This window comes from Bos grunniens, chromosome 10, assembly GCF_055505025.1.
Source record: "Bos grunniens cultivar Pamir isolate PY7600 chromosome 10, Bosgru_T2T1.0, whole genome shotgun sequence".
Lineage (NCBI taxonomy): Eukaryota > Metazoa > Chordata > Mammalia > Artiodactyla > Bovidae > Bos > Bos grunniens.
Genome location: NC_141174.1, coordinates 97,507,942 through 97,535,142, shown reverse-complemented (window position 1 = coordinate 97,535,142; position 27,201 = coordinate 97,507,942). Strand labels below are relative to the sequence as shown.

The 27,201-nt window shown below is 39.2% G+C and overlaps 1 protein-coding gene across 2 annotated transcripts; it reads right to left on the bottom strand.

The window, feature by feature from the left end:
* Positions 1-4,132: 4,132 nt before the first annotated feature.
* ATG12 (autophagy related 12) lies at positions 4,133-27,149 on the bottom strand. 2 transcript variants are annotated; one of them, XM_086323254.1, is made up of 4 exons: positions 26,743-27,149; positions 14,758-14,894; positions 6,490-6,552; positions 4,133-5,894 (listed from the first exon to the last, which is right to left on the bottom strand). In XM_086323254.1, the coding sequence occupies exons 1-4, from the start codon at positions 26,903-26,905 to the stop codon at positions 5,835-5,837; spliced, it is 423 nt and encodes a 140-aa protein (XP_086179380.1). In that variant the 5' UTR covers positions 26,906-27,149; the 3' UTR covers positions 4,133-5,834. The 2 variants fall into 2 exon arrangements, with proteins under 2 accessions (XP_086179380.1, XP_086179381.1); XM_086323255.1 differs by lacking the exon at positions 14,758-14,894.
* Positions 27,150-27,201: the final 52 nt, after the last annotated feature.

Sequence of the window (27,201 nt, the reverse complement as noted above, 5' to 3'; positions counted from 1 at the left end):
GCACAGTGCTTTGAGTGTACATGAATGGTGGCTTCAGTAAAAACATACCGTTAACTGATTGGAGTAATTCAACTGTTGGTTTTTTCTTTAAGGATCCTTGTGGCTGTACATTCAAATGCAGTAGACTTGTTTCTTGGCAGGCTTTTAATTTTCTTGCAAAGAACACCCATCAGATTAGATCAGATCAGATCAGTCACTCAGTCGTGTCCGACTCTTTGCGACCCCATGAATCGCAGCACGCCAGGCCTCCCTGTCCATCACCAATTCCCGGAGTTCACTCAGACTCACGTCCATCAAGTCAGTGATGCCATCCAGCCATCTTATCCTCTGTCGTCCCCTTCTCCTCTTGCCCCCAATCCTTCCCAGCATCAGTCTTTTCCAATGAGTCAACTCTTCGCATGAGGCGGCCGAAGTACTGGAGTTTCAGCTTTAGCATCATTCCTTCCAAAGAAATCCCAGGGCTGATCTCCTTCAGAATGGACTGCTTGGATCTCCTTGCAGGCCAAGGGACTCTCAAGAGTCTTCTCCAACACCCCAGTTCAAAAGCATCAATTCTTTGGCGCTCAGCCTTCTTCACAGTCCAACTCTCACATCCACACATGACCACAGGAAAAACCATAGCTTTGACTAGAAGAACCTTTGTTGGCAAAGTAATGTCTCTGCTTTTGAATATACTATCTAGGTTGGTCATAACTTTCCTTCCAAGGAGTAAGCGTATATTCTTCCACAAAGAACTGCACATTGTAATGGTAGTATCCCTCATGCCCGCCCTACCCCAGGTGACTGCCAGTACAGGCTCTATGAACTTAAGCAGAATACCTAGATTCAGAGGTGGTAGTTCTACTGCACTGTGCATGGCCCAGGGCAATGATAATCATGCTTAAGATAGATTTAAGACCATTTAAGAAAGACATTGACATGTGGTAGATATCCAGAGAAAGGAGCTAGAATTATTAGAGGTTTACAATATTGACCTATCTATCCATCCAACACATATTTAAAAGCATGTACTATAAAACTTAAGACTGCCCTCAGAAGACTTATGTTCTAGTGTTCATGGGGGTAGCTACAGCAACTAATACTACATACAGTATACATACAGAAATGGACACATGGTATTGTTACTATATACAACACACAATGGAGAAAAATTAAGCAGGGGAAAGAAGATAGAAAGTGGTGAGGAGGTGTCATTTTAGCGGGAGCTCAGGGGAACACTTCCTTGATGAAGTGATGATTGAGCAGGAACTGAAGGATGTGTTAGTGAGAAATGTGGTTGTCTTAGGGAAGTTCCCAGGTGGAGGAAATGGTAAGCAGAAAGCCTTGGGATGGAAGCAAGCCCAGTGTGTGAATAACACAGATGAACATGGATGTGGGTGGCAAGCTGTAGAAATGGGGACTTTAGATCACTTAGGACTGTTACTCAGAAACAGGAAGCCACTTGGGGATTTTGGCTACAGAGAAGATAAAGGGAAGCCAATTAGCTGGCTATTATATTTCACATGAAAATCATGGTAGCCTTGGCTAGAGTCAGAGAAGAGATGAAAAATGGCTGAATTCCAAACGTGTTTTTGGTAAAGTTGCCAAGATGTGCTGACAGACTGGAAGTGGGTTGTTAGAGAGGAGTTAGTTAAAGAATCAGAAGGAATGGATTTGCCATGATTAAATTAGAGGACTTGGGAGAATTGAGGTGGGAAAGGGGAAAAGATATGCTTCATACTTAGTACAACTGGGAAGAGACAGTTTTAAGAGGTAGGGAGGAAGGCAGTAGGGAAGAGAGTTCTGTAAAGAATAGATCCAGCTCCAAATGGATAGGGTGTCACTGTAAATAACCAATGAGTTTCAGGTATATCTGCTTCATGAGAACATATAGGGAACCATGGGAGCTGATTTATAAGGATTCCTCTAACTCAAGATTCTAATCATATTCATATACATACCCGTTTTATCTTTCCTTCATCAATATCACAGAAGAAAGCAAAGGGAATTCTCTGGCAGGCCAGTGGTTAGGACTTGGCCTTCTCACTGCTGAGAGCCCAGTTTCAATCCCTAGTCAGGGAACTTAGATCCCACAAGCTGAGTGGCATGACCAAAAAGGAAAAAAAAAAAAAAGGTAAATCTAATATTTGGTATCAAGTATCTTACTATTATTTAAAAAAATCAATTTAAAATTTCAAGAATTAAATTCACACCTGACAATCTACCTCCCAACTAGAAAGTTCCAGAACAGGGATCTTATGCTTTATTCCAATGCTGAGGATATAGTAGGCACTCTATAGGTGAATAGACAAAATAAACAAATGAAAATTTACAATTTCAAGACTTTTGATAGATTGCCGAAATGTCCCCTAAATATGCAGTACTAATTCATATTTCATTCACCAAGAGTATGATAGGGCTTATTTTCCCCCGTGTTGTTAATACTGGTAATTGTTTTTAACTACTGATAATATGAGGTGATAATCAGCATTTCATAGATTTTACTTGTACTTTTTATAACTAGTGATGTCCAGTACTTTTCATGCTCCATTAGCCATCAATATTTTTATTCTTGTGAACTGCATTTTAATGTATTTTGCCCATTTTTCAATGGTCTTTTCCTATCAACTGAAATGAGCTCTTCAATTATTGGACATCAAAACTGTCATATTGCATTTTTATCTTATGCCATGAAAAATTAAAAACAAATTACTTGTTGCTTTAAGTCAAATCATTTTGCAAACCACACTTAATTTCATAAACTCAATATATGATAAATTACTGATTATGGGTAAGGCAATGTACTAAGTATTACATAGTGGGTACCAAATAAAAGGCCCCCAAACATCCCATTTTTAGGGATATTACAATGATGAAAGGGTGTTCAGCATGCTTATAAGGTTGTAAGTGCAGTAACTGCTGTAAGCGTGGTAGTTCACTGTTCTTATGAGACTATCTCCTCCTTCTGAGATTCAGGTAATTTTTAAGAAAGATAAAAAATGAATTAGGCAGAGAGGTGAGATTTGAAGGGGCTGAAGTGGAGGAAACAGAAAACACACACAATGCATGTTCAGGGAATAGTGAATAATCTAGTGCAGGCCGAACAATTTTGAAGGAAAAGAGTTATTTGTAAAACTAAATCTGCTGCACTGTTTTCTGAATACTTTCCTTTCATTATGTGGTCTGTAGCTGAATTCCCTTATGCCTTACTAAGGCATATTGCACTAAGTATATTTATAATCCTTGGAAAATGAAGCAGAAGCTGCACAAAAGGTGGTTTTCATTATTATACCCCTGAACACTGCACTTTCCCAGTGTGGGTTACTCACAGCTAAACTGGCTGTGTCATCTAAAGCAAGTGTAATCTAATGCTATGTGATCTAAGCTGGTCTGCACTTCTCTTTGAGTTTTCTAATCTTATCAGAATAGATAATATTAAAGGTCCCTTCAGGGTTAAAACTCTGCCACGCCCCCCCCCCAAATATCCAAAATAATGATTATTCCAGAAACTGTTCCATCTTATTTTGATTCCAGATAGACATTCTTAAGCTTACCTTATACCCTAAATATGGAGAACTCACTGTGAAGTCCTTGGCACAGGCAGCTTCAAAGATAAAGCGGAGTGTTACAGCACTGCGTTGTGTGTGCGCTCAGTTGTTCAGTGGTGTTCGAACCTGTGCGACTCCCACTGTAGCCCAGTAGGCTCTGTGGTCCATGGGATTCTCCAGGCAAGAATACTGGAGTGAGTTGTCACTCTCCTCTCCAGGGGATCTTCCTGAACCAGGGAACGAACCCGAGTCTCAGCATCTCCTGCACTGGCGGGATTCCTTACACTGCACACCTGGGAAGCCCCACAGTCTAACATTACATACACTGTAATCTCTGTACAGTAAGGTAAAGCATGACATTACTGACACTGATTTTCTCATAAATATGGAAAACTTAAGGTTCAGGTACCCCCCAACACCCCAAGCTCATGTCAATCAAGAGTTCAAACATCTGCAAAAATATTTTTGTGAATTGCATTCTAGGTTCTAATTAAGCAAATAACTTAGGGGATCTAGGCTTCCAAGTAAGTGTTGCAAATATAGTTTGAAAAACTTGTAAAGCCCTATTTTTAAAGGTTGTGAGGGAAGAAAACAAAGTATACATATTTAACTAACCTCAGATTTAATAAATTAATCAATTATTCAGATCAAAAAAGAATAAGTTGATGACACAATTCAAACTCAAGTAGTTTTGATGTTAAGTATTAAGTAAACAGTCTATCATTTTGAAACCTTAGCAGCAAACATAATATACACAGAGGTTAAACACATTCTTGCCATCTGTTAAATATAAATGCATGTAGGTAAATATATATACATCCTTCAGTAAACTGTAAGAGCACAAAACTAGACAACAGATCTTCACCATATTCAACTTACTTGATCTGAAAATAATATACTTTCCAACTTTCAACACATATACTGATTTCTTAATTCACCTTACAAAATAAATTTACACAATTCAACCTATATTATTTCAGGGCTAAATACTAGTTGCATTAATTTATTAAACAGGGACATCATTATAAGGGGGCTTAGAAATTTGTTCTCAAGTAGAAAATGAGAACTGAACATGATTTCCTTACCTTAAACTGAATTGTTCCTTGGCATTCCCTAATGATAATGTACGGCAGATCATTAACCATAAAGTACATTCTGGGACTCGAAGGACTTTGTCTTTGACAAAATCATATCATTCTCATTATCTTTGAAAATAAACACTTAGATTTCTTGCACACACCTTAGATCCTGTTTGAACATTCAATTTATTAGAATGTTTTATAAAAATGCTGCATCACATATATAATACAGAATGAAGAAAAAAGTTAAATCTTATTAAAGCAATTATCAGTTTAATAGCATCAGTAAAAAAAAATAGTAGTTTTATTCATGGCATAAAATCTAGCTATTTTCCAATTTTTTTTGAGCATTTTCAAGTTGGAAAATACATTATAAAAAACTGAAAGATGCTTCCAAGCTTACTCAATGAGTGTTTTTGACACTTTGAAATAAAAGAGAGCGTAATACCACAGTTATAACCACTGGGACTCAAGAATCATTAAATGATAGGATTGAAAGAGTTCAATGACTCATTTGTCTAGAATTTGTAAAATTACTTCTGTTTCCCAATAAAACAAACCAAAACCATGACTCTTCTCTAAAGCAGTTTTCCAGTGTGTCAACATGTGTGCTCTCTTGGCTAGATGTTTGCTAGAAATTAGCAGGAATAGCTATTATCTTCTGGTAAAGATGTAGAACCAAGCCGCTTAACTCTTTCTGGCAGCTGGGTTGCCCTCTACTGACTGACTAAGGTAATAAAGCCAGCTGGTCGATGCAAATCTGTTTCACGAGGTAACAGTTGACAGAAACGTGAATGAGAAAAGGCCTATCACTGCCACAAACAAATTTGACTCCCTGAATACGCCCCCAAAGAATCTTTTAGTAAATTGACTTTTTGTGGGGGGGGATCAGTAGAGTGCTAATTATTCAAGTAAACTATTTCAGTTATTTTGAGAAGTAGTACAAAAGCAGCTTTATATCATCTTAGTCTCCTTTTCAATACCTTGAAGATACCTCTGAAGGAATAAGTGTAGTAATGGGTATATACTAATGTCAATCTTTTATGATGATTTTTGTATTAATACAAATCACATTTTTATAAGTCCGTCTACTCTGTGGATATTTTAAATAAACGTGGGTCATAGTAGATACATGCTGAACAGATTACAACCACAAGACGAAAACTTTTCAGAGCAGTTTCCTTTGTGAAGATTCCTTTTAAGTTAGCAAGATCTTTTCCTCTGTAGTTCATCCCCATGCTTGAGATTTGCAGTAATGCAGGACCAGTTTACCATCACTGCCAAAACACTACAAAAAGAAAAAAATGCAGTGAAAATTAAACTCAATTTTTGTTATCTTTAGATGAAACTAAGAAAGAATTGTTATGTGTATCATAAATATCCTTGTACATGTATCTATAAAGGCTATTTCCTTCAACAGATACAAGCTGTTACTGGAAAAATACTAGTCATCATAAACGTTAAAGATGCTAAATTAAATCATTCTTACATAGTCTCCTTTTCAATTTCTTGGAGGGTGATCTGGATTACTGATTATATAAACAATGTGGAGGATACTCCCTGTAGGCAAACAAGGAGATCTCACTTTCTGGTCATATTTCAGTCATCTTCTATTTGTATTATTCATTCCTTAATTTTTCAATCACCGTGTCATTTATTGAGACACAACAAAGTAATCTTTTTTGATAGACAATTATGAACTTGTTGTTGTTTAGTCACTAAGTCATGTCAGACTCTTGCGACCCCCTGGACTGTAGCCCACCAGGCTCCTCTGTCCATGGGATTTTCCACGCAATTTCCTTCTCTTAAATGATGTGAGTTAATGGTCACATTATACACAGATGAGCATATTCCATGACGAAAATAAAGCAGGAATGTTTTACCTCATAGAGGGTCCCAACTTCCTGGTCTGGGGAGGGGGCAAAGGACTGATTCACGTAAATAAACTGCAAGAAAGAAGAACATTTATGGTGATTCATTTTTAAAGGTATTCAGATTAATCTGCATTTTTCTGATTCCCAGTGAGCTACCTCAAATTCTTTGTCTTCAGAAGTGAACAAAGTGTCCCTAAACTCCTTCTTTCTAATTCTCATAAATTAGTAATTAATAAGATCTTTTGGAACAGTATTTTTTTCCCTTGGAGGAGTAACAGAATTTTTGTTTCCAGCTTTTTATAACTAAGAAACGTTTGTTTTCACCAATAGCTTTTAAAGACTTATTCAAGAAATTACATTCGTAAAAAATACCAATATTCTCATTTATTAATAATTAAAGAAAGTTTCTCTTAACAAAGTTTTACACACACAGCCCCAGATCAAAACATCTAATTGTGTGCTGTGTGCTCAGCTGTGTCCAACTCTTCGGGACCCCATGGACGGCAGCCTGCCAGGTTCCCCTGCCCATGCAACTTTGCAGGCAAGAATACTGGAGTGAGTTGCCATTTTCTACGCCAATGGATCTTCCGGACCCAGGGCTCAAACCTGCGTATTTTGTATCTCCTGCACTGGCAGGCGGATTCTTAACCATTGCATCACCTAAAGTCACTTGAGGCCAAATGACACAGAAAAAAAATATAACAAAATTGAAATCTAATATCCTTACAATCTTGTTGTTCCTTAAAGGACTCACTGTTAAATGTTTCAGTCTAGTCTGTTTCTACTAAAACATTTTAGTACTTAAAAAAATTCCTGAAGATACTGAAGCAAAAGATCATAGTGTCTAAGTGACTTTTCATAGTTTCCTTTTAATAAAACAAAACACTGAAGGTTAACACAATTTTCCTTTATCTATATTAAATTCTAAGACTAAAATTTCCTGGGTTTCACATATGAGCATATTCTATGAAGAAATATGAAAGAAATACGCTCACAGTATATGGCTTTAGAGAAAATTTGTGGTTTCAGTTTGTTTTATTGGGAAACAGAAATAATTTTACAAATTCTATACAAATGAGTCATCTAACTCTTTTCAATCCTATCATTTAATGACAGTTTGAGTTCCAGTGGTTGTAACTGTGGTACTAATCTTTTAGTCCTTAAATATATATATACACACACTGTCCTTAAATACACACACACACACACACATAGTTGGTTACTAGACACTATTTGGGATACCAGCTAGAACAAGAATAAATATCACGTACATTTCTCCTTCAGACAATATAGAGTGGTAACAGTACTTCTTAAGTAAGGAAGAGAGGGCTTCCTGGGTAGCTCAGCTGGTAAAGAATCTGCCTGCAATGAGACCCCAGCTTGATTCCTGGGTCAGAAATTCCCCTGGAGAAGGGATAGGCTATCCACTCCAGTATTCTTGGGCTTCCCTGGTGGCTCAAATGGTCAAGAATCCACACGCAATGGGTTTGACCTCTGGGTTGGGAATATCCCCTGGAGGAGGGCATGGCAACCCACTCCAGAGTTCTTGCCTGGAGAATCCCCATGGACACAGGAACCTGGCGGGCTACAGTCCTGGCAGAGTCAGACTCGACTGAGTGACTAAGTACAAGTAAGAGGAGGGGTTCTACTGAGATCCAGGTTTGAATTCTGGCTCTAAATCCAAGTAACTTTTTTCAAATTGTGTGCTTGTTTGTAAATACAGAAACTAACAGGACCTATGCTTCTTGAAGCTGCTGGGAACAATACAATGAGATCGTACACATCAAGTATAAGCGCTTGGTAGATGTATTCAATAGACTAATAGTTATACTTATTTAACTATTTAAAATAATCAAATATCAATTCACTATTAAGACTGAATAAGGTTCTAACATAATTTCAGAAATCAGTGTGCATTTTAACATGAATTTCCTATGATAGAGACATAATAATTTGTGTTTGGTTCCTGACAGTTCAACTCTGAGTGAACACAGATTTTATTATATTTTGGTACACTTTAAATTAGGAAACAGACTCTGGATGAAATTTAGTTTATTTCAGTAGACAAACTCTGAGCGTCTATTATGTGCTAGGAAATGCATAAGGTGTGGAACAAAAATGAGGATTAACGTGATTCCCACCTTCCATAAGCAAACATACTCAGATAAGAATATATACTTGGGCAAGATGCATCTGAGAAGGTGTGTAGCACAAAGATGTGGCATTAGTTTAGCCTAGCCGTTTGGTTAGGAAAGACTTTCTGGAAGAAAAAAGTTGAGGACCAAATTTGGACTTAACTAGGTGAAGAGAGTAATAATTAGGACTCTGTAGGCAAAAGCAACAAATGATGTTGTGAGTGTCGAAGGGACAATACAGCAGATATAGTAGAGAACTGTAAGAAACCTATGTAACTCTGTAGCAGGAGTTAGCAACTGAAAATGACTTTAATATAAAAAGCAATTAAGGTAGTTTATATGGGGGATACATGGAGGTAAAAATTTCAAAATGCAATCTTTAACTAAATGCTAGAATGTGGGAGGATAAAATTTTAAAGACTAATGATTTGTTTTTAAGTCATGTCTCTTTAGTTGTTTTGGTTTGTTACAACCTCTCAATTAGATTATGCAGGAAGGGTTCATGGCAACAGCATACTCTTCAGTTCTTGCACACTGCTAATAGTTGCTACCTTAAAAGCCAGCTTTGCATTAATAGTATATAAAATCCATTATCTCAACACTTTCTTTCTATCTCTACTAGTCAAATCTGGAAGTAACCTAATATTCTAAGCTATGATCTTTTCCCCCTAGATGTGCAAAGGATTTTTCTTTTTATTTCATGTCCAGTAATCTTGCCAGAATGTGTTTTGGTGATGGTTGCACTGGGTTAGTATTCCCAGGATCTTGGTAAGTTTTTTCAATATGTAGTTTCAAACCTTTTTAGAAGAAATTTCTTTTGAATTATAGTTCTAAGTATTTGTCTTGTTCCTTTGCTTTTGGTTTTCTTCTTCAGGGACTCCTGGTATCTATATGTTTACTCTCCATTGTTCATACTCAGTATTTATTGTCTTCTCATTCTTTTCTTCATTGTGGTGCACAGAACTCCCTAGTTGTGGTGTGCAACCTCAGCACTTGCCATCACACAGGCTTAGCTGCTCCATGGCAAGTAGGACCCTAGGTCCCCAACCAGGGATCTAACCCATGTTCCCTGCATTGCAAGGCAGATTCTTAACTGCTGGACCACCTGGGAAGTCCCTCAAATTCTTTCAACATTTCATTCCACCTCTCCCCAAGACACATCCCAGAGCCTGAGCAACCAAACACTCCAGGCTGAAGTTCTTTTTTTAAGTTAAAAAAAATTTTTTTATACAATTCTTAAGGGTTACTTTCTATTTACAGTTATTACAAAACATAGGCTATGCGCCCCGTGTTGTACAATACATCTTCCATCCTATCTTGCATCCAACAGTCTCACATCCCACTTCTCCAGCCCTATATTGTACCCTACTCCCACCAATGGAAACCATTAGTTTGTTCTCTGTATCTGTTAAGTCTGCTTCTTGTTTGTTATATTCACTGGTTTTTTGTATTTTTTGGTTTCCATGAATAGGTGATATCATACAGTATTTTGTCTTTCTCTGACTTATTTCACTTAGCGTAATGCTTTTCAAGTCCATCCATGTTGCTGCAAATGGCAAATTTTCTTTCTTTCTAATGGCTCAGTAGCATTCCATTCAGTTATTTGTAAAGCTTCCTCAGACAATTTTGCCTTCTTTCTTTTTCTTTGGGATGATTTTGTTTGCTGCCTATATGCAGGTCAGGAAGCAACAGTTAGAACCGGACATGGAACAACAGACTGGTTCCAAATAGGAAAAGGAGTATGTCAAGGCTGTATATTGTCACCCTGCTTATTTAACTTATATGCAGAGTACATCATGAGAAATGCTGGGCTGGAAGAAGCACAAGCTGGAATCAAGATTGCCGGGAGAAATATCAATAACCTCAGGTATGCAGATGACGCCAACCCTTATGGCAGAAAGTGAAGAGTAACTAAAAAGCCTCTTGATGAAAGTGAAAGAGGAGAGTGAAAAAGTTGGCTTAAAGCTCAACATTCAGAAAACGAAGATCATGGCATCTGGTCCCATCACTTCATGGGAAATAGATGGGGAAACAGTGGACACAGTGTCAGATTTTATTTTTGGGGGACTCCAAAATCACTGCAGATGGTGATTGCGGCCATAAAATTAAAAGACGCTTACTCCTTGGAAGGAAGGTTATGACCAACCTAGATAGCATATTGAAAAGCAGAGACATTACTTGTGCCAACAAAGGTCCGTCTAGTCAAGGCTATGGTTTTTCCAGTGGTCATGTATGGATGTGAGAGTTGGACTGTGAAGAAAGCTAAGCACCGAAGAATTGACGCTTTTGAACTGTGGTGTTGGAGGAGACTCTTGAGAGTCCCTTGGACTGCAAGGAGATTCAACCAGTCCATCCTAAAGGAGATCAGTCCTGGGTGTTCATTGGAAGGACTGATGTTGAAGCTGAAACTCCAATACTTTGGCCACTTCATGCGAAGAGTTGACTCATTGGAAAATGACTCTGATGCTGGGAGGGATTAGGGGCAGGAGGAGAAAAGGACGACAGAGGATGAGATGGCTGGATGGCATCACCAACTCGACCGACTTGAGTTTGAGTGAACTCAGGAGTTGGTGATGGACAGGGACGCCTGGCACACTGCGATTCATGGGGTCGCAGAGTCGGACACAACTGAGCGACTAACTGAATACATTATGGACCTCTGTCCGTAATTCTTCAGGCACTAGAATCTAGATCTGTTTACTAGATCTAATCCCTTGAATCTATTCATCATTTCCACTGTCTATTCTCTGGGGATTTAAGTCATACCTGGCTGGCCTACTGGTTTTCCCTGCTTTCTTTAGGTTAAGCCTGAATTTTGCTAGGAGAAGCTGATGATCTGAGCTACAGTCACTTCAGGTCTTCTTTTTGCTGACTGTATACACCTTTTCCATCTTTGGCAAGGACTGATACTGAAGCTCCAATACTTTGGCCACCTGATGTGAACAGATGACTCTTCAGGCCCTGATGCTGATAAAGAGTGAAGGCATAAGGAGAAGAGGACAACAGAGGAGGAGATGGTTGGATGGCATCACTGATGCAATGGACATGAACTTGGGAAAGCTCAGGGAGATGGTGAGGGACAGAGAAGCCTGGCGTGTTGCAGTCCATGGGGTTGTGAAGAGTCGGACATAACTTGGCGACTGAACGAGTATTCCACTGTGCTGTGTGTGTGTGTGTGTGTACACATCTTCTATCCATTTATCTATTGATAAGTTGCTTGCATATCTTGGCAGCACATCTGCTAATAAGACACAGATCCTGTAGTTGTTGGGAATTTCTATCAACTTGAATCTTAGTGTTCACGAGGATACTGTCATCTGAGTCTTTAGTATACTGACTACGGGGATTTGGTTTTACTTTCTAGTTGACTGTTTTAGTGGGAATTCATGCCTTCTGACACCACTGCTATCTTCCCAGAATCCCCAGCACTACTTTTTCTTTTGACATTTATTTTGCTAAAATAATGTAGGGTCCAGATGGTGACTGCAGCCATGAAATTAAAAGACATTTGCTCCTTTGAAGAAAAGCTACGACAAACCTAGACAGCATATTAAAAAAGCAAGACATAACTTTGCCAACAAAGGTCCATATAGTCAAAGCTATAGTTTTTCCAGTAGTCATGAATGGATCTGAGAGTTGGACCATAAAGAAGGCTGAGAGCCAAAGGATTTGATGCTTTCAAACTGTGGTGTTGGAGAAGACCCTTGAGAGTCTCTTGGACAGCAAGGAGATCCAACCAGTCAATCCTAAAGGAAATCAACCCTGAATATTCACTGGAACAACTGATACTGAAGCTGAAGCTCCAATACTTTGGCCACTTGATGTGAACAGCCAACTTACTAAAAAAGATCCTGATGCTGGGAAAGACTGAGGGCAGCAAAAGGGTGCAACAGAGGGTGAGATGGTTGGATAGTATTACTGATTCAGTGGATATGAGTTTGAGCAAACTCTAAGAGATAGTGAGGGACAGGGAAGCCTGGCGTCCTGCAGTCCATGGGGTCACAAATAGTAAAAGACAACAGCAACTGAACGACAGCAGCAGCTCCATGAAGCTAGAAGACGTTAGTTCTAGGTTAATCTAGAAAAGTGATTAAAAGATGACTTTTATGCTTTGTATTGATTAACAGGGAAGAGATAGTCATATTCACTACAGAAGCTTAAAACTGGACCATATGAAATTGCTGGGATTTTTTTGGGTCAAAACGATTCATGAATGAAAACTTTACATGGTTCAACCAAATACATGTTGACATCAACCAAGTTCTTTCAGATTACTGAATACAGGCAATACAAAATGCAACCAAGTCCTTTCAGATTATTGAATATAGGCAATACAAACTGTCAAAATTCTAACATTAACATAGAACAAAGCACTGTTTTGTCTTTTCTTCTATCTACAAATTATAAAAGTAATGCTTGAATTACTTGGTTCTCCTCTAGTTACCTCCAACTCTTCATGCTCTACCCTTAGTAATCTCTTAAGTGTATGTCCTCATCCCCCTAACTATTCCATTTAGACTTGGCCTCTAGGCAAGGTCCTCTGTTCCTCAGGTTTTAGCTACCATATGCAAGTAGATGACACTATATTCTTCTTACCCATCTTTGAAATTTAATCAAATTCTTTATGGCACTCTTTAGAAAACATGATTTTCTCATTCCAAGTGATCACAAGTGGAGACGTTCACCTGTAAAACTCAAAAATCTCCAACACTTTCCCCTTGCAACTTCCTTTGGAGGAATCCCTGGCTTTATGCTATCCTTATCTCAAGTAACTTGTATTGATTAACCTATCTTGCACTTAACTTTTGTACTCATGACATGACACTTTCGTGAAAAGCAATTATCACCAAAATCTTAGATCAGAGTAGTTTCTTCTTCTTCATCGACAAAAAGAGATAAATTCCAACAAACCTCACTTAATAATCACTTCATTCATTTTACCAGTTCTCATTCCTGTGTTCACAGCAACTATATCCCTTCCCAATCCATATACATAATTGTATTCAAAAAACAGTTAATGATTCTTCAACTATCCACTTATACATTATGTGTTAACATGGACCAAGAGTGTGATCTGAAGATAAAGGTAATTTATATATTAATATATGTGACAAAAAATCAAATCCATGCAGACGTTTAAGTTTCTGTGGTCAAATACCAAATTCAAAACCAGTGGCATTTAAAATTGTAATCCTAACAATCTGGCATGAAATGCTTAACATGTACCACAGTATGAAATGAATACAGCTGACCCTTAGAAACAAGGGGGTGGGATGCCAACCCTCTGAGCAGTCAAAAACCTAGGTATACAAGGCAGATTCAACCAACTGTTGGTCTACGTCAAGTACACTACGTATTTGAAAAAAATCCACGTATACATGGATTTCTGCAGTTCAAACTCATGTTGTTCAACGGCTGCGTATAAGCAGATTTCTGCAGTTCAAACTCATGAAGAAGAACTGAGCATCTCTTAGTTCTTCCACAGCACATGGCACAGGTGCACTGCTTACCTTGAGAAGAACGGGAAGAATGCAATATTGACACCAGAACAAAGAGAACTCCAGAACTCTCTGTACCGATATTCTAGGATAGATCTTTCTGCATGGGCATTCAGTGACTTTTTGAGGAAAACCAATACAGTAGGCTAAAAAAATTAATTTCATTTCAGGGTTCACCAGAGAATCCTTCAATAAAGCACAGAAATTCCACTAACAAAAGAAATAAAAGGATATTACTGAAGTAACATATGTGGCTCCATATGTATTTCTATACAAGTTATTTATTGTCGCCTAGGAACTATAGTTCCCCCTCTGAATCCATGGGCTCTGAATGCTCCCTCAGATTCACCCAATTGTGATGAAAAAACATTTGGAGAGAAAAATTCCATAAAGTTCCAAAATGCACAACTTTAATTTGTTGGGTACTGGCAACTATTTACATAGTATAAGGTATCATAAGGGATCTAAAAGTGATTTAAACTATATGGGAGAACATGTACAGATTATATGCAAATATGCCATTTTATATAAGGAACCTGAGCATCTACAGAAGATGGTCCTAGAATCAATCCCCTCCCCCCGGATACTGAGAGATGAATGCTCTGTGAGTTTCTGTAGGGAAATGACCACCATTGGTTTCATACCAACTGTTCTGAAGCCACAAGTTTAAGGAACTTTTTGATGAAGTCAATGAGTCCTTGGATGGTTCGGGTTCGCTCTACAGCCCATTTCTTTGTTTTCATTATAGGAGTGTCTCCTACAGCCTTTAGCAGAATGTCAACTGTAAAGGAAAAACAAACAAACAGTTGACCCTGGTCAAAACAGGAACTGAGGGCATCAATGTCCATACAGTTGAAAATCCACCTATAACTTATGCATACACAGATTCAACCTACAATGGATTATCTATTACTCTGGTAGGTATTTATTGAAAACAATCCATGTATAAGTAGACTTGCTGCTCAGTTGCCAAGTCGTCTGACTCTTTGTTAGTCCATGGACCCACCAGACTCCTCTGTCCATGGGATTTTCCAGGCACGGATACTAGAGTGGGTTGCCATTTCCTCAACCAGAGATCTTTCCGACCCAGGGATTGAACCAGCATCTGCTGCATCAGCAGGCAGAGTCTTTACCACTGAGCCACATGTGAAGATATAAGTAGACCCGCTTAGTTCAAACTCATGCTATTCAATGGTGAACTATACTGACAAGTACGCTGACGCGCCTAAAGAGGATAGGATATAAAAGGCGTTAGAAAGCTGAAATCTTCATTCAATACACAGTTTATGTACTCATGATCCTGGAGGCATGCCTGAGATTAAAAATACAAGATATGAACAGATTCATTTAGAAGAATTTCACTTTCATGGAAACATTTATTTTTAATTAAAAAAAGATACATCTAAATTTCCAACAAAGATATTTAGAGGGGATTGGTTAAATAAAAGATATTATACTCTATGATAGAAGTTATATACTAAAGTTAACACACACTCTGAGCTCCCTGAGTTCAAAGTCTTGGCTCTGCCACTTGCCAGGTACGTATACATGTATCCAGGTAAGCCCTTTAATCTCTCCATACTACACTTTCTCCACTTATAAAATGAGGATAATAGCAGAAACCTGGTAAGATTGTTATAAAGATTAAATGATTATGTATAGAGTATTTACAGCAGTATCATATAACTCACTCATTAAACCATAAGATAATTAAGCTGCCATTAAAGATAAGTATTATAAAGCATATTTCATAGTATTAAAAGTTATCAAAAAGTATTACATATAAAACAGCACGCTGCTGCTGCGTCGCTTCAGTCGTGTCCAACTCTGTGCGACCCCATAGACAGCAGCCAACCAGGGTTCCCCTCCCTGGGATTCTCTAGGCAAGAACACTGGAGTGGGTTGCCATTTCCTCCTCCAATGCATGAAAGTGAAAAGTGAAAGTGAAGTCACTCAGTCGTGTCCAACTCTAGCGACCCCATGAACTGCAGCCTACCAGGCTCCTCCGTCCATGGGATTTTCTAGGCAAAAGTACTGGAGTGGGGTGCCATTGTCTTCTCCAATAAAACAGCATAATTACATATAAAACTGAAAACGATTTCAATTTCATTAAAACCACCACAGGCACATATTCATGTAAGTGTAGAATATGCTCCAAAATAGTATTTCCTAGTAGGAGTATTATAGGTGATTATTACTTGATATTACTTGTGCTATTTGTAATTACCAAGTTTTCTACAATAAACATTTTAATGAAGGAAAACAATACAAATTATTAAAAAGAAAATATATCAACTAGGGCCAAAAAGGTTTCAGAGAAATCAAACGTTTCAGTAATTCAAAATACAAAGATGCAAATAGAAAGACTATGAATTTTTCTCCAGAAGTTACTTAACAAAAAAACTGGAAGTTTTTTTTAACAATAAGGCAGAAGAATGATTAGTTCTGACAAAATAGTGGAAATCACTGCTGCCAAACAGAAAAAAGAATGAAAAGAAATGAGGATAGTTTAAGAGACTTCTGGGACAACATTAAAGGTGTAATATTCACATTATACTCTAGAGGGGGAACAGGGAGAGAGAGAGAGCGCCTGAGAAAATATCTGAAGAGATATTAGCTGAAAATTTCCCTAAACTAGGGAAGCAAACAGTCACCAAAGTCTAGGAAGTGAAGAAAGCTCCATACAGGATTACTTCACAGAGAAATATACAACACCACATTGTAAACAAAATGACAAAAATTGAAGATAAACAAAATACTTGTATGTATAAAACATACAAGGGAACTTCCATAAGGCTACTAGCTGATTTTCTAATTCAGGTCAGAAGGGAGTGGCATGATATACTTAAAGTGATGACAGAGAAAAACTTACTACCAAGAACACACTACCCAGCAAGGCTCTCATTCAGATATGATGAGGAAATAAAAAACTTTAAAGATTAAAAAAAAAAAGCTGGAAGAACTCAGTACCACCAGCATTACAAAAAATGCTAAAGAAAATTTTGTAGCTGGAAAAGAAAAGGGCACAACTAGAAATAAGAAAATTATGACACAGACAAGCTCACTGGTAAAGGCGAACATGCAATAAAGGCAGGAAATCATTTGTACACAAAGCTAGCAGGGAAGTTTAAAGACAAAAATAGTAAAATCATCTGTATCCATAATAGGCAGTTTAAATAATACATAAAACAAATCAGATGTAAAATATAATATCAAAACAGTAACTATGAAAAGAGGAAAAGTATAACTGTAAAGTATCTAAAGTGCATTTAAAATGAAGAGATCAGCAACTTAAAACAAGTACCTATAAGTATAGGCTCCTACATAAACACCTCAAGGTAACTGCAAAACAGAAATCTATTAACAGACATTCATACAAAAAAGAAAGAGGAATCCAAACTTAACACAAAAGATACTCATCAAATCACAAGAGAATGAAAGAAGGCGAACAAAAAGTCCTACAAAGATGAACCCAAAATAATCAACAAAATGGCAATCAGTTCAGGTCAGTCTCTCAGTCGTGTCCGACTCTTTGCGACCCCATGAATCACAGCACACCAGGCCTCCCTGTCCATCACCAACTCCCAGAGTTCACGCAGACTCACGTCTATCAAGTCAGTGATGCCATCCAGCCATCTCATCCTCTGTCGTCCCCTTCTCCTCTTGCCCCCAAACCCTCCCAGCATCAGAGTCTTTTCCAATGAGTCAACTCTTCGCATGAGGTGACCAAAGCATTGGAGTTTCAGCTTCAGCATCAGTCCTTCCAATGAACACCCAGGACTGATCTCCTTTGGGATGGACTGGTTGGGTCTCCTTGCAGTCCCCTTGGAAGAAGAGGGAGTCTCTTCTTCCAAGACTCTCAAGAGTCTTCTCCAACATCACAGTTCAAAAGCATCAATTCTTCAGCTTTCTTCACAGTCCAACTCTCACATCCATATATGACCATTGGAAAAACCATAGCCTTGACTTTCCTTATTGCTTCAGTCGTGTCCGACTCTGTGCGACCCCATAGATGGCAGCCTACCAGGCTCCCCCATCCCTGGGATTCTCCAGGCAAGAACACTGGAGTGGGTTGCCATTTCCTTCTCCAATGCATGAAAGTGAAAAGTGAAAGTGAAGTCGCTCAGTCATCTCCGACTCTTCGTGACCCTATGGACTTCAGCCTACCAGGCTTCTCCACCGATGGGATTTTCCAGGCAAGAGTACTGGAGTGGGTTGCCACTGCCTTCTCCATAGCCTTGACTAGACGGACCTTTGTTGGCAAAGTAATGTCTCTGCTTTTTAATATGCTATCTAGGTTGGTCATAACTTTCCTTCCAAGGAGTGTTTTTTTAATTTCATGGCAATAGGAACATAGATATCAATAATTACTTTAAGAGAAAACAGACTAAATGCTTCAACCAAAAAAGACTGGCTAAATGGATACAAAAACAAAATCTGTATAGTTGCCAGGGAAACCCTTCAGATCTAAACATACATATAGACAGAAACTGTGGGGAATGGAAAAAGGTATTCCACACAAATGGAAATCAAATGAAAGCCACAGCTGCAACAGTTGTATCAGACAATATACACTTTAAATACAGACTGTTACAAGAGACAAAGAAAGACACTACATAATAATGAAAGGATCGCTCCAAGAAGATATAACATAACAATTGTAAATATACATGCACCCAACAGAGAAACACCTCAATGTATAAGGCAAATGTTAACAGATATAAAAGGAGTAAATGACAGTAACACAACAATAGTTGGCGACTTTTAACACCCCACTTACATTAAGGGACAGATTATCCAGACAGAAAAATCAATAAGGAAATATAGGTCTTAAATGACACATTAGACTAGACTGACTCAACTGATATTTATAGTGTTCCATCCAAAAGCAGCAGAATACACATTCTTCTCAAATGCACGGGGAACATTCTTTAGGATAGATTACATGCTGTGCCACAAAGCCAGCTTAAACTGAAGAAAACTGAATTCATATCAAGCATCTTTTCTGACCACAACAATACAAGGCTAGAAATAAACTACTGGAAAAAAACTGCAAAAAACACAAACACATGGAAGCTAAACAATCGATGCATCACTGAGGAAATCAAAGAGGAAATAAAAAGTACCTAGAGACAAATGAAAACAAACGATGATCCAAAACCTATGAAACACAGCAAAAGTAGTTCTAAAAGGAAAGTTGACAGTGATACAGATTTACTTTGGGAACAAGAAAAATCTCAAACAACCTTACCTTACATCTAAAGCAACTGGAGAAAGAACAACAAACAAAATCCAAAGTTAGTAGGAGGAAAGAAAAAATAAAGATCAGAGCAGAAGTCAATAAAATAAAGACAAAGATCACATAAACTGAAAGCTGGTTCTTTGAAAAGATAAACGAACTTGATAAACCTTTAGTCAGACTCATCAAGAAAAAAAGGAAGAGGGCCCAAATCAATAAAATCAGAAATGAAAAAGAAGTTACAATAGACACCACAGAAATACAAAGGATCCTAAGAGACTACTCTGAGCAACTATATGCCAATAAAATGGCCAACTGAGAAGAAATGGATAAATTTTAAGAAAGGTACAATCTTCCAAGACTGAACCAGGAAGAAATAGAAAATATGAACAGATCAATTACCAGTACTAAAACTGAATGAGGAATTAAAAAACTGCCAATAAACTAAAGTCCAGGACCAGACGGCTTCACAGGTGAATTCTACCAAATATTTACAAGATTTAATGCTTATTCTTCTCAAACTATTCCCAAAAATCGCAGGGGAAAGAACACTTACTAACTCGTTCTATGAAGTCACCCTGTTGGAAAACCAGAAAAAGGTATCACAAAAAAAGAAAATTACAGGCCAGTATCACTGATGAACACAGATGCAAAAATCCTCAACAAAATACTAGCAAACTGATTCCAACAATACATTAAAAGGACCATACACCATGATCAAGTGGGTTTTATCCCAGGGGTATGATGAGTTTTCAACATCTGCAAATCAATCAGTGATACTAAGCTAATAAAGCTCATCAATGAATTCCTTTAAGTTGCTGGATACAAAATTAGTGTACGGTAATCTGCCGCAGTTCCACAGACTAACAACAAAATACCAGAGAAATTAGGGAAACAATCTCACTTACCATCGCATGAAAAACAATCAAATAGCTAGGAATTAACCTAAATAAGGAGGCAAAAACCTTGTATTCCAAAAACTGTAAGACACTGATGAAAGAAACCGAAGACAACACAAAAGAACGATAACGATATACTGTGTTCTTGGATTGGATGAATCAGTATAGTTAAAATGACTACACCACCCAAGACAATCTACAGATTCAATTTAATTCCTATCAAATTACCAATGGCATTTTTCACAGAACTAAAACAAGTATTTCAACAACCGTGAGAAAGAACAGAGCTGGAGGAATCACACTCCTTGCCTTTAGACTATACTACAATGCTACCGTCTGGAGAAGGCAATGGCAACCCACTCCAGTACTCTTGCCTGGACAATCCCATGGACAGAGGGGCCTGGTAGGTTGCAGTCCATGGGGTCGCGAAGAGTTGGACACGACTGAGCGACTTCACTTTCACTTTTCACTTTCATGCACTGGAGAAAGAAATGGCAACCCACTCCAGTGTTCTTGCCTGGAGAATTCCAGGGACGGAGAGCCTGGTGGGCTGCCGTCTATGGGGTCGCACAGAGTCGGATACGACTGAAGTGACTTAGCAGCAGCACAATGCTACAATCACCAAAACAAGACAGTACTGACACAAAAACAGACACACAGGTCAATTAAACAGGAGAGAAAGCCCAGAAATGAAACCACACACTTCTGGTCAAGTAATCCACTACAAAGGAGACAAGAATAGACAATGAAGAAAAGAGTTTCTTCAGTAAGTGCTGCTGGGAAAACTAGACAGCTACATGTAAAAGAATGAAATCAGAACATCCACTACCACCACATACACAAATAAACTCAAAATATATTAAAGACCTAAAATATAAGACTGGATACTATAAAATTCCTAGGGGAAAACACAGGCAGAACACTCTGACATAAAATGCAACATTTTTCTGAATCTGTCTCTTTTAGTACTGGAAATAACAACAAATGTAACCAAACAGGACCTAATTAATAGTTAAAAGCTTTGGCACAGTGAAAGAGACCATTAAGGAAACAAAAAGACAGCCCATGGACTGGGAGAAAATATCTACAAATGATGTAACAGACAAGGGATTCATTTCCAAAATATACAAAGAGTTCTTACAACTTAGTATCAAAAAAAACCAAACAGCCCAATTAGAAGATAGGCAGAAGCCCTAAACAGATATTTCTCCAAAGAAGACACAGATGGTCAAAAGGCATTTGAAAAGATGCTCAATACTGCTAATTATTAGAGAAATACAAATCAAAGCTACCATGAAGTCACATCAATCAGAATAGGCATCATTAAGAAGTCTACAAGTAATAAATGCTGGAGAGGGTGTGGAGAAAAAGGAGCCCTCTTACATTGTTGGTGGGAATGTAATTAACAGACATTATGGAGACCAGTATGGAGGTTCCTTAAAAAACTAAAAATAGAGTTACCATAAAACCCTGCAATCCCACTCCTGGGCATGTATCTGGAGAAAACAGTAACACACCCACATGTTCACAGCAGCACTATTCAAATAGCCAAGATATGGAAGAAGCCTAAGTATTCATCAACAGACAAATGGGAAAAAAGACGTGGAGTATCACTCAGCGAAAAACAGAACAGAATAATGCCACCTGCAGCAACATGGATGGATCTAGAGATCATATTAAGTCAGACAGAAAAAGATAATTATCATATGATACAACTTATATGTGGAATCTAAAAAAATGATACAAATGAACTTATTTACAAAATAGAAACAGAGTCACAAACATAAAAAACAAATTTATAGTTACCAAAGGGGAGAGGTGAAAAAGGAAATGGCTACCCACTCCAGTGTTCTTGCCTAGAGAATCCCAGGGACAGAGGAGCCTGGTGGCCTGCCGTCTATGGGGTCGCACAGAGTCGGACGCGACTGAAGCGACTTAGCAGCAGCAGCAAAGGGGAGAGGAATATATTAGGAGTTTGGGATTAATATATACTACTAGACATAAAACGGAGAAGGCAATGGCACCCCACTCCAGTACTGTTGCCTGGAAAATCCCATGGACGGAGGAGCCTGGTAGGCTGCAGTCCATGGGGTCCCTAAGAGTCAGACATGACTGAACAACTTCACTTTCACTTTCCACTTTCATGCATTGGAGAAGGAAATGGCAACCCGCTCCAATGTTCTTGCCTGGAGAATCCCATGGACGGAGAAGCCTGGTAGGTTACAGTCCATGGGGTCACACAGTTGGACACGACTGAAGCAACTTAGCAGTAGCAGATATAAAACAGGTAAATAGGACTATACTCAATTATCTTGTGATAATGTACAATGGAAAAGAATATGACAAAGAATCTATACATATATGTTTAGCTGAATAGGCGCTTCCCAGGTGGCACAGAAGTAAAGAATCCACATGGCAATGCAGGAGATAAGAGACTTGGGTTGGATCCGTGGGTCAGGAAGATCTCCTGGAGTAGGAAATAGCAACCCACTTCAGTATTCTCACCTGGAAAATCCCATGGACAGAGGAGCCTGGTGGCCTACAGTCTATAGGGTTACAGAGTTGGACATGATTGAGCAATACACACTCATGTAACTGACTCACTTTGCTGGACATTTGAAACTAACACAGCACTGTACATTAACTATGCACATGCTTGCTAGGTTGATTCAGTCATAGCTGACTCTCTGCAACCCTACACACTGTAGCCCTCCAGCCTCCTCTGTCCAGGGGATTCTCCAGGCAAGAGTACTGGAGTGGGTTGCCAAGCCCTCCTCCAGGGGATCTTCCTGACCCGACTCTCTTAAGCCTCCTGCACTGGCAGGCAGGTTCTTTACCCAGAGCACCACCTGAGAAGCCCAAATTAACTATACTTCAATTAAAATAAAATTAACTATTAAATCAAAAGAAAGACTGAAAGCAGAAGTGTTCTGCTGCCCCCTAAAGTCAACTCCATTCTGTTACATCCTTCTTGTCCCATTCCTTGGTATTAAAAAATTGGGTCACTATGAGTTTACTGAGATCAATTTATTCAAGTTTATCCCTGGAATGAAGCCATCTAGAACCCATCATGCACTGTTTATCTTTCTACTAAAGCTTATCTTTCTTTTTCCACTTGGTAATTCTGATCTCAGTTATCCAAGGAAAAAAGATGAACTGGGAGATAACTAAGGGGATTTTGGTTAACTGATCTTCCACACCACCTGGTCCCTGTTCCCTAAATTCCCTGGGGCTATCAATCAGTCAACTGCAACTGCACATTCCAAGAATGTGAAGCAGAAAATAGTAAGCTGTATTACTGAAGAAGGCAAGGGCAAGAAGCTACAGAAGAAAAATATTTATAATTAAAGCTATACATTGTAAAAAAAAATTATAAAAGGTAATTTGCTTGTAGTTCTCAACCATAGCTACACATAAGACTCAACTGGAAGAACATTTACAAGAATACAGATGCCTACATCAATTAAATCAGAATCTTCTGGAAGTAGGGCCTTGGCACTGGTAGTTCAAAAGCTCCCTCAGATGATCCTAAAGGACTGCAAGAACTAACAACCTGGGTCTGCTTCAATAAGCTGTAGATTAAACCAAATGTGGAATATATGAAATATTTAAGCTTTTTTCTATCAAAAAAGATCCTCAAAAAAGGATGACAATTTCAGGGTAGAAATTCAATAGCTAAAAAGTAAGTGTGACATCAGAGAAGCTAACTCAAATATTCACAGGACCCAGAAAATGAAAATTTGATTTTTAAAGCATGGTTAAAAATCATAAATTGAGCAGACCCAAGAAAACAGACCATATCGAGGTTGTGAGCAGTTATTTTTTAGCCACAGTTCTCACAGCGATCTCCAGGGTCAAATACATAGTAAACTGTTGACTGAGACTGCTAGATATTAAGACAAACCCTTTCAAAGTCTGTTTTGGCTTAGAGTAAATTGGAAGGCAATAAAAGGGAACAACACTATTCTGGGAGGTGGGTCATAGAGGATCCTGCTGTGATGTATGTCGGAGAGTGTTTTGCCCACGCTCTCCTCTAGGAGTTCTATAGTTTCTGGTCTTATGTTTAGATCTTTAATCCATTTTGAGTTTATTTTTGTGTATGGTGTTAGAAAGTGTTCTAGCTTCATTCTTTTACAAGTGGTTGACCAGTTTGCCCAGCACTACTTGTTAAAGAGATTGTCTTTTCTCCATTGTATATTCTTGCCTCCTTTGTCAAAGATAAGGTGTCCATAGGTGCAGGGGTTTATCTCTGGGCTTTCTATTTTGTTCCATTGATCTATATTTCTGTCTTTGTCATCACAGCACTGTTTATAGTAGCCAGGACATGGAAGCAACCTAGATGTCCATCAGCAGATGAATGGATAAGAAAGCTGTGGTATATATACACAATGGAGTATTACTCAGCCATTAAAAAGAATACATTTGAATCAGTTCTAATGAGGTGGATGAAACTGGAGCCTATTATACAGAGTGAAGTAAGACAGAAAGAAAAACACCAATACAGTATACTAACACATATATATGGAATTTAGAAAGATGGTAACAATAACCCTGTATGCGAGACAGCAAAAGAGACACAGATGTATAGAACAGTCTTTTGGACTCTGTGGGAGAGGGAGGGGGATGATTTGGGAGAATCGCATTGAAACATGTATAATATCATGTAGGAAATGAATCGCCAGTCCAGATTCGATGCAGGATACAGGAAGCTTGGGGCTGGTGCACTGGGATGATCCAGAGGGATGGTATGGGAAGGGAGGTGGGAGGGGGGTTCAGGATTGGGAACACATGTACACCCGTGGGGGATTCATGTTGATGTATGGCAAAACCAATACAATACTGTAAAGTAATTAGCCTCTAATTAAAATAAATAAATTTAAATTTTAAAAAAGGGAACAACACTGCTGCTGCTGCGAAGTCGCTTCAGTAGTGTCCGACTCTGTGCGACCCCATAGACGGCAGCCCACCAGGCTCCCCCGTCCCTGGGATTCTCCAGGCAAGGACACTGGAGTGGGTTGCCATTTCCTTCTCCAATGCGTGAAAGTGAAAAGTGAAAGTGAAGTCGATCAGCCTGTCTGACTCTTTGCGACCCCATGGACTGCAGCCCACCAGGCTCCTCCATCCATGGGATTTTCCAGGCAAGAGTACCGGAGTGGTGTGCCAGTGCCTTCTCCACAACACTACTATATATAAAACAGATAACTAACAGGGACCTACTGTATAGCATAAGGCATGCTACTCAATACTCTGTAATCACCAACATGGGAAATGAATCTTAAAGAGTGGATATATGTATAACTGATTCACTTCACTGTACAGCTGAAACTAACATAATGACTCCAAAAAAATAAGAGGATCTGTAAAACTCAAGGGATTCATCTGAAGGATGATTTTAATGGTTATCTACAGAAATAATTACAGGGTTTTGTTCCCCTACTGTGCATCAGCTGGAATGACAGAGAAGACTTCCCTCAAATGTAGGGTCAGTCTGACTTAAAAGAGGGACAATGATGGGACAGACAATTACACTCCACAGCAGCAGAAAATGAAGCTGGATGAAAGGCCTAGAGATCAGTAAGCACTAAATGCCATACCTACACTTTAAGACTCGGGACAGAAAATGATTTCCTGCTTTTCTCATAGGCAACTCTACATAGAGTGCTCCACTTAGGAATTTCTGCATTTTACAAAGGAATTTCTGTATTTTACAATGGTGAACTAATTCTCAAGCAATAAAGGGTTGAGGACAGCGAGTTCAAGCAATGAAATGATTTGTAATGAATGTAATTCGTTACAAAGATTCCAAAACGGTGTTGCCTTTTTTTTTTTTAAGGCGATGCTAATGTTTTCGGTTTTCCCTTAGCAGTGTTCAAAACCCGTTTTTGGTCCAAGATGAGCTCACACCCATTTGGTATAAAAAAACCGGTGACCTAGTTGGAAGGTGTGGATTCTACTTCAGATCTGCTACAGACTATCCTTACCACCTAGATGGCTGGATGGCATCACCGACTCAACGGACATGAGTTTGAGCAGACTCCGGGAGATGGTGAAGGTCAGGGAAGCCTGGAGTACTGCAGTCCATGGGGTCGCACAGAGTCCGAAACGACTGAGCGACTGAACAACAACAATCCGTATCAGCTAAAGTCACTATTCAAATAATTAGATCTCGCATTAAGTACTCGGAGCTACCAAGATCCCACAGTACTCCCATCCTCACATAGCTCGCAGTCTGGCTATTTTAAAGGAAGATGAGAGTACACGCTTTTAAAACCCAGCACCACATCGCGACGGCGCCTCTAGGGATAGCTTTTCTTTCGAGGCATTCAACTCAAACGTCTCGAAAGCCGAAAAGTATACTTCCTTTCTCCTGACTGTCAAGAACCTCGTCTGGAACCGGCCCTACCCTATTTTTGCTTATTAGCCTCCATCCCTTTTCGAACACAACCTCAACCTCCCGCCTCTGCCCAGAGAGACAGTGCTCTGAAAATTACTTTTTTTCTTGGTGTCACCGACAGGTTCCTCTGTTCCCGGAGAAACTGCAGCAGAAGAAGGGGGCTCCGGAGTGGCTGTTTCTGGGGAGACCTCGGTAGGCACTTCAGCTTCGGGAGCAGTTGAGGGAGGGAGCTGCAGCGCAGTCTCCTGCTCCTCAGCCATCTTGCTTGGAGGGAAGGGAGGGCGGAAGCGCTGGCTCAGCGAGTGCAGTGGGCGGGCCTTGCTCCAAAGAGCATCTCTAGAGAGGCGCCGGGGTAGGGGCGGGGGAGAACCCAACCCTGACTCGGAATCGCAGGTTGGTCCTCTGCGTCGAATCTGTTGTGGTCCCTAGATCGCTGACAGAGCAACTACTATTTCACTCTAGCAAGCTTCCGGAAAAGGTCTCTGGGCGACGTCTCCGGCAGCCGCCGAGTGCGCACGCGCCCCTCAGCTCCGCGCCCCGGTCCTGGAGCTATTTC

Coding starts and splice junctions, on each gene's coding strand:
- ATG12 (XM_086323254.1), bottom strand. CDS start 26,905: ATGGCTGAGGAGCAGGAGACTGCGCTGCAGCTCCCTCCCTCAACTGCT. Junction 6,553..14,757: donor TTGTGGCTTCAGAACAGTTG/GTATGAAACCAA, acceptor TCTTTCTTGCAG/TTTATTTACGTGAATCAGTC. Junction 5,895..6,489: donor AAGTTGGGACCCTCTATGAG/GTAAAACATTCC, acceptor TTCTTTTTGTAG/TGTTTTGGCAGTGATGGTAA.